The sequence below is a fragment of the Stegastes partitus genome, unplaced genomic scaffold, assembly GCF_000690725.1.
Source record: "Stegastes partitus isolate 25-593 unplaced genomic scaffold, Stegastes_partitus-1.0.2 Scaffold377, whole genome shotgun sequence".
In the NCBI taxonomy this organism is placed as follows: domain Eukaryota; kingdom Metazoa; phylum Chordata; class Actinopteri; family Pomacentridae; genus Stegastes; species Stegastes partitus.
In genome coordinates, this window is record NW_007578108.1 from 400,916 (window position 1) to 412,093 (window position 11,178).

The 11,178-nt window shown below is 39.5% G+C and overlaps 1 protein-coding gene across 1 annotated transcript; it reads right to left on the reverse strand.

Annotated features, from left to right (window-relative positions):
• Nucleotides 1-98: 98 nt before the first annotated feature.
• ap3s2 (adaptor related protein complex 3 subunit sigma 2) lies at nt 99-11,035 on the reverse strand. The gene is made up of 6 exons (XM_008284874.1): nt 10,837-11,035; nt 8,690-8,781; nt 6,621-6,732; nt 5,965-6,036; nt 2,835-2,942; nt 99-1,187 (listed from the first exon to the last, which is right to left on the reverse strand). Exons 1-6 carry the CDS (start codon nt 10,903-10,905, stop codon nt 1,062-1,064), a joined length of 579 nt encoding a protein of 192 aa, XP_008283096.1. The 5' UTR covers nt 10,906-11,035; the 3' UTR covers nt 99-1,061.
• Between the last annotated feature and the right edge of the window lie 143 nt (nt 11,036-11,178).

Sequence of the window (11,178 nt, forward strand, 5' to 3'; positions counted from 1 at the left end):
ATGAAAGTTTCACACGATGCCGGTTGACCACAGTCACAGTGACTCAGCTTACCTTCTGACAAGCAGCAAGTTTGTCATTGAGTTGAAGAAAGCACAGCCATGCTGATATATACTTTATTTAATTTACCTTGGCAAAGGAATGTCTTTGACACCAGGACACATCTCCTTTCATAAAAGTCTTGACAGGATTTCATGATAAAACTCTACCAACAGAGTCTGAATTTAATCATATCTGACCACTACATACAGTCAATAAGACACAAATACACTTTATACAAACACTCAAAGAATTCAAAGAAGGCCAAACTAATTGTAGTTTGTTGCTTCTCTGAACAGATGTTGGCAAGATCCTATCACAGCACATTAAAACTTGGCTTGAACTAAACAGCATTTACATTTTCTGCACAATCTGCCCTCGGGAGAACAATAATATTATTCACAAATCACAAAGATGTCAGAGACTAAATATATTACAGAGAAGGAAAAATTAATTGCGACAAGAACCAAGCCAGTGTTTGAGTAATTATAGCCAAAAACAGAAGCCAAGGAATCACATTACAGCGAGCTGAACAGAGTCCAAAAACTGACTCCAGACAGGAGGGAATGTTTTCAAAACTTATTCAGAACAACCGCCGATGAACCTCAGAGATTTGGGGTAGTTGTGCAGGAAAATACACACTGGGCCATGACAGTTCATTTGTCTTTTGCAAAGAGTTAGGAAATCAAACTAGAGACATTAAAAAAAAAAAAAACAGACAGAAAAGCAGAAAATATATAGATAATCATGTTACTCTTGATGCTTTATAGAATTGAACTTTACATTATTGTGCAAATTGTTTAACTGGAGTACTCTGTAACATGTATACAGCAGAACTCAAAAATAATCCACAGCTTATGTCCCATACCTGTGAGATAAGAATGAAGAGGACAGCCAGCTGCTGTGGTTCTGTTGTACATTTATATAAAGCAAAAACAGTGTTCTCAGTATCAACCACAGAGCTGGGTGGAGGAGGACTGCATCAGTAGTGCACCAGCCCTGCAGAGCTCAGCGGGAATGCCACTCAGAACGGGGAGAGGCTCGGCACTTTGATATTGATGTCTCCGATGTTGATGTTGCGGGGAATCTCGGGCAGGTTCATGTTCTTCACGGCAGAGACGGCGCGGGCAGGGGCTGCCGACAGACCTCCCTGCACAGAGTAAACATGGAAAAACAGCCTTTAAAGCTTCTGCTGGAATCTTTAAGATATCGCATCATCCTTAAAGCTGTTGTGATGACATATGGGGTAAACTCCTGAGACAGAGACTGATAACCGCTTTATTCATGAATGCAGTGAATGTGTTCATACATAAGGGAAATATGCCGATTTAAAGGGGGAATCTGCAGATTTTGGACCTAAAAGTAGAGTAGAGGTCCACTCAGTCCTAGTCTAGAGTCTTTTGATCCCAATCTGCTAGAGTAGGGTTTTGCTTTACTGCTAGGGGTCCTTGGTTTGTCTGTGAAGATTCTCAGTCATCCAGGTCATGGTTATTCTCGTAGTTTAAGCAACTGGACTTGCTTGAGTTTCTTGAAGACGTTTCACCTCTCATCCAAGAGGCTTCATCAGTTCTGACTGACTAGTTGGGAGTTCCAGATACTTACATTCTTTAGGAGTCATTAACACTTGAGTTTCAGGTTCAACTGGGGGGTTTGTTGCACCTCCAACTCATTATGTGAGTCGTTAGGACTCTCTCTGCCACAATGGGCTTCGTTGGGGTCTTTTGTGGCTCGGTGTGAATGCAGTTTCATCTTCCTGGGGAGAGATCTTAGGAGTGAACTGTAAACAGGTGACAGGTGTTGCCTGAGAACTCCACCTCTGTTAAGTGATGGTCTTTCCAGTTTGACATGTGTAGCAACATGTCTGTGAAGATTCTCAGTCATCCAGGTCATGGGTTTGGTTATCAGTAAGTCCAATATCCAAGTGAATTGAAATGGAGTCAAGTGCATGTGGTATCATCTTCTTTCATTTAAAGTAGTTCTGACTGTTGGTACTTCAGGTAGGTTTTCAACAAACGTTTGAACCTGTGAATGTCTCATCTGTGTACAAGTCTTGGGAAGTGCTACGAAATATTAGTTGCATAAAACCTTTTGTCTGAAAAACAGCGGTTGTGTTTGATAAATACATGGATGCAACAAGGCAGAAGAATGCATGAAGGACCTTACGAGTTGTATCATTAAAAAAACAGCTGTGTCATATGTTTGTATTAATGCTTGTTCTTAATCTTCTTGTTTTTTTAATTATTTTCTTGGGCTTTTCGCCTTTATTGCACAGGATAGTGAGAAGAGACAGGGAAACATAGGAAGAAGAGCGGGGAAAGGACATGCAGCAAATGAGCCGCTGGCTGGCCTTGAACCGCGGCCACTGCATCAGGGATTACAGCCCTTGTACATGGGGAGCCATCTTATCCGGTTGAGCTACCAGAGCGCCACCTTGTTCCTAATTTTCAGGAATGTAGCTAGGTAGTTGTGTCAGAAAGTGATGCTCCTATTCCTACAAGGCTCTGATTGGTTGGCTGTTTCTTTAACAAATGAGGCATCAGTGGATGCAACATCAACTCAAACCACCTGTTTGAATTGCTAAACAAACTTTTGACTAAGATATGAGCTTGAAGTCTGCTTTTAAAAGTACAGTGAAAAGGGTCTAGGATGTTCTGGGGAGGTGAATGAAACATATCACATGTATCACACATGTTACATTTAGAAAAAATGATCCCCACTACTGGGAAGTTTGCACAAGTGGTAGTTTATGAGCTAAAATGGCTAAAGTGGTCTTTGATGTGGGTAGAAAAGGTCTGACCTCTGACTTCTCCATGCGGTTCTGCACTTCCACCTGAGCAACGATCTCATTCATGTTGGTCTCCAGCACCATGCCTCCCATCACCACCTCCTGCAAGATATAATGGACCTGCAGAGAGAGCACAGCACAGTGGTTAATACAGCAGCTTTCACTCATGGCTCTGTTTCACGAAAGTTTAGATCGCTAAATTCCTGTGGGCTTGAAGCATGTGAGGAAACATGAAACTGTCTTCTATTACAGACCCAAATTGAACTTAATTCTATCTGCATTATATAGTCTGTTTCAACACCGTGCATATGTCAATAAATGACCATTTTACGATGCTATCCAGGTGGGTGTTGTCCAGCTAACGGAGCTCTCTAAGACTAAAGGGCTTTCTTTCTAGTAGAAGTATTTCCAAGTTTCATCTTGGGAACATTCCTCAGGCCAAACCCCACTGCACCACATGACATCAATTTCCTGCTGGGAAAATTCAATCAAGATGGCTGTGGATGTGTCTGATTAGCTTCCAGCAACACTTGGAAAAAAAAGAAAAAAGAAAAAAAGCAGGGTCTGGTTCTAACCTGAAGAATACAGAGCTTCACTCCAAAAGTTTAAATGCAATTTTAAAAAATAAATCATCTTTATGAGATGATACCTTGAACATTTCACGAGTCCTTGAAAAAACAGCTCTCTTTAAAACAGCTGTCTGCAGATGATTTTCTCATTTCAAAAGTAAAATATCAAGAGAAGGAGGGCTTTCATGACACGACTGAATGATGACATCAGGAGCTCAGTTTCAAATGCAGTGCTGTACATTTGAAATACACAGTATATTTTATAGGATATAAAAACAAAATGAATGCACTTTTGAAAAAGCTTTGCCAAACTGATTTACTTGTAGAAAAATTATTTTAAAAGTTATGGCAAAAAAAAAAACTTTGCTACATCAGTTATATCACCACTTCTTGCAGCTTCTTACACAGTAAAAGTATTCTGTTTGTTAGTCTTATTGTCAAGCAACAAGCACAAGTGTTGACTCTACACTGACAGCACATTTACATCACATTCAAATATTTATGGACAGCTGTACTGCAAGTTAAAAGCTACGGCGCAGGCTGTTCTGACACTGGAGAGGGTCGATATTCCAGTAGGTAATTTTAGGACGCGAATCTATTTTTAGACTTGGGTTACTTAACATTGCTCAATCTGTGAAAGTAATGAGATTGGGTCATTCAGACAAAGGTTACTTTTATGTTAACATTCCTCACGGATTCATTCATGCATAACCACCTCAGACACTGAGAGAGCCCCTGTACACGTGGATTATTTGCCCCATGCACATCCACGCGCGATATCAGGTGCAATGCATGAGGTCAGAGGGTTCGGATTTTTTAAAATTACAATTTGCTCGATGACCATGAGTATGTTTTGTTTTTTTTCTCATGCTATAACTGTGGCAATTGCTTATTCTTCATTGCAGTCACACTGGCAGCTTTTACTGGAATTAGGCATCTTTTACAGACTATTGTTTTGCCCAATATACGTTATACAAGACAAGTCACCACACCCCTGTGCATAATCACTTAAACGTCAAGTGATTTTAAATTACTTCACCTCTTTTTAATTGCATTATTTCTACATTGACAGGTACAGCATTTTCTCTAATCAAAAAAATACACTGAAAACACAGGGTCTCATGACCCCACGGACAGTGCTCTATTTGTACAATTTAGCACAACAGACAGAAAAGAACTTTACTCTCAGCACAGGGTTATCAAAGGAAATTGGAGGTCCTGTGACAGCTCAAACAGAGCGAAGGACATTGAATAACATGAACCTTAATAGATGGCATACAAGAAGAAACGCTCACTTGCTAAAATGCATGAAACGCCTGATAAATATTTGGAGCACATTCTTTGTTTTTTTTCGGCTCAGATGTCCAGCTTGTTTGGTATGAACCTCATCAGGACCATAAACAATAACTTTATAGTTCTGACAGTGAAGCACAGATGTTGGTGATGATTTGGGGCTGCATGAGTTCAAAAGATGCTGAGATAAAATTAATTGATGACACTATGTATGCCAGTAGTTATACCAAAATACTGGCTGACAAGATGACTCCCAGTCGGCAGAAGCTTGATAGAAGACAAACATTCCTAAACCATGCTGCCAAAACTACACACTAGTTTCTAACGACGAAAAATTTTAAAATATGACCTGGCCAAGCATGTCAAATGGCTTGAATCCAATAAAACAGAGAAGGGCTGAGAGAAGCTGAAAATAATAGTCTCTCAGGGATGGTGCAACATCTCTCCAAAAATTTGTGCAACACTGATATCCTCCATGCTGAGGGGATGAATGAAAAATGTACTGACTTTTGTTGCATGGACTTCCTACTGTGGGGCCTGTGTTTTTAATATCGCAAATGTAATTGGTTATTTTTTAATTTTACATAGGAGCAAATACCTCACTGTTCCACTTTGAAGCAATGTAATACATGTCAGGTGATGGAGCTATATTTTAGTGTGAGATATGGCACATTGGGGTACTCACTTGTATTGTGTAGTGTACGTAACAACATCCTACATCAGTATATTGAAATCTTGTGCATTGTGTAATAATGCAATAGTCGTGCAAAAATGCAATTGCATGCAGTTCAGACATGCTCCATGTTTAAAATGACATCCAGATGTCACTAGGCCTGAACTAATACCACTACCGTCGCAACTTTTACCAAAAATGATCAGGCTGCTCTTTTAGACATTGTGGCATACACAGTTTGAGGACTTCTACTACTTATTATCGTCATTATCAATTAAGCTGACAATTTTTTGTCTATTGATTGGTTAATCTATAAAATGGTTTAAACAGCCAAAAAAACAATAAAAAGTGTTATAAATTTTTTTCAGGACTCGCACTCAAAAACCCAAAGATATTCATTTTGCTTTCTTATATGACAACGGAAAGCAGAATGTCCCCGATTTGAGAAGCGGAAGCCAGAGAACATCTTGACTTCTTGCTTGGAAAATTACTGTCATTCATCAGTCATTATCTGACACATCTTTGCCGTTGTACACAGCAGCAGTGTGCAGAAAAAAACACTTGAATAAACCTGGTAACGGAAAAAGCCCCCCTATTCCTCACTCACCTTGTCCATGTGGAATATAAGGTCCAGTTCGCAGACATTTTCAAAACATTTATCCAGCGTTTCCACAAACACCTACAATAAAGACAATGATCTCGTCAGAAAGAAATATTTTGAGATTAGGATAACAAATGCTGGATCGACTCAAGGATTTGGATTACTTTCTATTTTACTCAGTCTCTCCTTATAAGTCTGATGAATCAGGGAGTACAGTGAAGACAATTACAGATCACACTTTGTACAAGTACAGGACAATAAAGATGTGAAGCCAGAGTTCAGTTCTTATAAAAAAAACAACACGTGAGTATATCAGTTCTTCATGTGGTAACAGGTCTGTACAGCCTGTATTTGCGATAACAGAGTTTTGATCTTACCCAAGCAGAGTTTATCTGAAATCAGCAGCGGAATAAGTTTCATTTTCTAGATCATCAGCATTAAAACCAGTCAGGAGGCAGAAGGTCAAAACTGCCTCCAAAACTGACCAGTGACAAGCAGCTTGTGTCGTGGCAGCCCAAGTATGAGGTTAGAGTGTCTAATTTTCAAGCTTTAACGATTGTAAGAGAAAACAGAGGGTGTTGTGTGACAGATATATGTGATTCCACTTGAAAAATGAATCATTAGCTGTTTCTACAGAACATTTAAACAAAGCAGCAGCTGACCTGAATAAGATCCAGGATGCCGAGCTCGCTTTCAGACGAGTCCACACAGAAGACAAAGTAGAGGGTGGCGTAGTGTCGATAAATCAGCTTGTAGTCGGAGCCACCAATGAGACTGAAAGCACATAGAAATGCTACTTAAACAGATAGTTCAGGTCTAACTTTATGTTGAGTCAGAAAAAAATGACAGATGTACTGAGGCAACCAAATTAAGACCTGTTATCAGTGGCAGCTGATCAATACGGGGCGCAGAGGCACCGCAACACTACTAATGATCAGATAAAAAGTAGTTCTCAAACACAATATTAAATTTGAATTAATCAGAACAAAATAATAATAATATTAATAATAATGTTCATATTCTTTGTATTATTAAGAGATTTAAAATTAGTCTTTACTGCATGTTTACAAATTTTACACTTCCTGGATGCTCGAAAACTTTTTGTGATCATGTGATCTTGGCTTGGGCTCTGATTGGCAGCTGCAGATTTTCTTACAGGGCGCAGCTCAGTGCGTCCCAGAACCGTCCACTTTTGCTGTAAGCCAATTAATTTTGTCTGTATTTGCTTTTGTCTTCTGTGACTGGATATCAAAACTGTCCTTTGCCGTTCTTACGACTGTGCTGTCTGACGCCGTCACACGGCCTTTCCTGTCGCTCTTCTACTAGATGACAGCTACTGTTGTGATGGCTTATGCCATTGGCCATGCTGCCAGTGGAGAAAAGGCTGGTCACAGAGATGAGTGACTTCATCCAAAAAGTAACAGAGAAGTTTGCTGAGCATAAAAGAGAGAAAAGCCTTTTTTTTTTTCTTTCAAATTGCTCCAGACTGCATTTGCAACCTTTTTTTGAGTGTGTGAACTGATGAGCATGATGATCATGAAGCTGTTCTAGTGTCGCTGTAACTGGCACAGGAAGCTGCTGTGTTAACCACAGCAGTGGAAAGTAGATCTTTAACTGCAGTATTTACGCTTCAAAATGAGGTCTTCTTGTGAAAAACAGAGAGCATCTGGATTCGCTGTTTTTCCACTCATAGAAAAGACCACGTGTACATATACATATAACAATACATGTAACTCTGTTTCATCTCTCACAAATCTGACATTGGAACGCCCTAGCTTTTTATTTTTAAAGTCACTTTTGGTTGCACACCTGTCAGAGCACACAAAGCTACCAACAGCATGTACCGCAGCCTGCAATGTGGGGTGTTTAGGGAGCATCAGTAAATTGTAGCGTTTATTGCTAAGAAAATGTTAAGCAAGTCATATGTTTTGTCTGTGACAAGGTGGGAGGTGTGACAAAATGAGGAAGTTGGTCGTACCGGTGCTACCATTGAAAGGGTTCATCTGGAGCCCTGAATAGTGTCTTTTTCATTATTTATGTTGTGTGTTTTGAATTTTTAAAGATCCTGTAAATATTGATAAAAGTTTGATGAATGGTTTTGAAATTTAGTTCTGGTAAGTCTTAATAATGTTTAATTAGATTATTATTAACATATCCTGCAAAGTTAGACAATTTGCATTCCTGTAATTAGTTGTGCCTGATGCTACTCATATTCGAATTTCAGATTTAAAATCAAAGGTCATTTGCAGACTGCGTCTCCCGTCCCCCCCCACCAAAAATTTTCACCAGCCGCCACTGCCTGTTATAATAAAATGAACTGCGAGGTCAGTCTAAAGCACAGAATTGAACGTTGTGGCCAAGACTTTTGTGTGTCTGCCTCCATCTAATGGTTAACAGTGTGCTACTGCATCTGCTGACAGCTGCTGCCTCATTTCTTGTGTAGTCAGCTTCTGTGGTGACAAAACAATGCAGAGAAATCCCCCAAAGGTGGCTCGGGGTTTACAGCCGCTAGTCTTCATAGTTTTATCAAAATGGTATAACACATCAAAATTCAAATAACAGGTCTGCCTTTAAGTCTCTGCCAGCGATCTGTAAAAAACACACAGCATAAACAAACCAAGTTCTGCTGTTTTTCAAGCACAGTCTGAGTCTTTTCTAGGAATACATAAGGTGTAAATACCTGCTTTGTTCTTCATGTCAGAATTTTCAAACTAAATTAGAGCATACTTGCCTTCCACCCTCCAAGAAGTTGCAGACGTTGTCATCTCTCTTAGATACCAAATGGAAAGTCTCCCGAATGATCTGCTGTTGCATGTCCTCCGCCTAAAGAAAACATGTTTCAGACTCTGAGTGCTGACCATTCTTGGAAATGTTACTGTGTGTTTTAATAAATCTACTCAAGAGGAAGCAGGTCATTTTTTTTAAGTCTGGCTTGTTTCTAACACTGAGTTAGCAATGCAGTGCAACACTGAAGTAAAGTAGGTACAGTAAAATAATCCTAATCACAGATAGTAGTTACAAACCTGTATTACATCCCAGAAAAAGCTGTTTCAGATAAGAGCCTTGATAATGACAATGTTTCATTATAACATGTTTAACAAAGTCCTTTAACTTATTGGTCTAAAGGAATATTATAAGAACACTACCACAAATGCTGGCATCATATCAGCAAAGTAACTGAGAACAAAGAGGTGGCCATGGCTACCCCACACAACCAATCGTGAAGCCCATTGAAGGGCGACACATGTACTCGTAGAACTGGACTTCCATCCATCCATCCATCATCTACACACCGCCTGATCCTTTGTAGGGCTGTAGGGGGCTGGAGCCTATCCCAGCTGACTCAGGGTGAAGGCAGGGGACACCCTGGACAGGTCACTAGTCTATCGCAGGGCTACACAGAGAGACAGACAACCAAGCACACTCACATTCACACCTACGGACAATTTAGAATCACCAATTAACCTCAACATGTCTTTGGACTGTGGGAGGAAGCCAGAGCACCTGATAGAACTTGACTTACTTCGAGTAAATACTATTTTTCTCCCTAATTTTCCATTGGTCCCACTTCAATTGATGTATACAACCCAACCACCCCCCATTCACCCACATACAACCAAGCAGTACCAACCTGAAAATGTTTACTGATTGTATAAGTACTCAGAAGATTTGTATTATTGTCACTAAAAAGTGTAAAGACAGTACGCAAATGAATCTGTTTGTATAAGTAATTAAATATCTGTTTGTAAATGATTTGTGAGTTAAAGTCTGTATGATTCAGGTTTAGTCGAAGCTCTCGATGGGATGAGACCTACTTTGCAAAGTTCTGAACACAAGTGATGTAAACTGCTGAACAAAGTAAGACTGACCCAGAACCTGCAGCCAAAAGAAAGGAACAAAAGGCTGGACGGACACGATGTGATGTTTCAACTAGGTGGGTGTCCTCAACAGAACAAGGACACTTTTGATGCCAATTAAATTATGTGTACTTCTTGTGTAATTTCAATTGTAAATATCTCTTTTCACCAAATAAAAAGTGTAACAATCGCAATACAGATATTTATTCAGTTGAGAGTTACAATAAAAAGCTTATTTTACTATAAATTAATTCCCATGTACTTTTACAATGCCATCTTGCCTGCATAAGCAAATGACAGGAAAGAGTGACCAAAATAATTATTTGGCCTACAGTGACTTTCCGAGCAGAAGAAATAACTTAGACTTTGTGTCACCTGATTAAAGTTTCCCATCCCTGCCTCTGTATCTGAGCTCATGTTAAACTCTGGCTACTGAATTACTTCAGTTTTTTAACCTTACAATCGCCACAAACTGTCCTATTTCAACAGCATCTAATTGCACAAAAGTTACGAAAATTAAGGTTTTTAAAATGAGCCCTGATGTTTGCCTTCCGCTTCAAGGTTGAAAGATGTGTGCACTTCTAAGCTACAACAGCAATCCAGCATCAGGGACTACAGAATATTTAGCATGGACAAGAAGCAAATCAGGGGTGTGCTTTTGGACAAAGTCTTAGAGTAACGTGTTTTATCTGATTTCAATTCGTACCTATACCTGATGGATAATGTGTGACGGGATGTGCACACACGGTAAATGTCATAATGTCTGCATGAACAGAGGGGAACTGAGACCAAAAAAGTGGCTGGCTAAGCACTTGGTTTGTTCCGCTACATCACTAGCATTAGCTAACGTTTTATCTAAATTTTGACTCCGCTATGGTAAAACATTTGAGAATACAACTGTCAAGAGTTTAGCACCATTTGTTGAGGGAATGGATATGCAGAAGCTAAGTAATAGTTGACTGCTAGCCAAACAAAATACGAAAATACTAATGTTTTGAACAGCAAACCCTCAGATACTTACAAAATACTGATAGAATCTGATCAGCCGCGGCTTCCCGTGGTTGTTAAAAATCAATATTGCTTTAATCATCTCTATTCTTTGGAGTTACCAAATCCCAGTGTGAAATAAATACTTAAAAATTAAGGTTTTAACTATGTGGGTTACGTTAGCTTTGTTGCTAATCGGCCTCTCAGCTGCCGGACGACTCAAATGGTTACATCCGGTTGTGTGACCATATTCAGCATTCGACCTCTAACAAACATATCAAAACTTTCGTTCCGGGGAGGTTCACTAAAATTGAAACAAGTGTTTATTATTAAGGTAACACAACAGACCTATAACATATTAATTACATACACAATA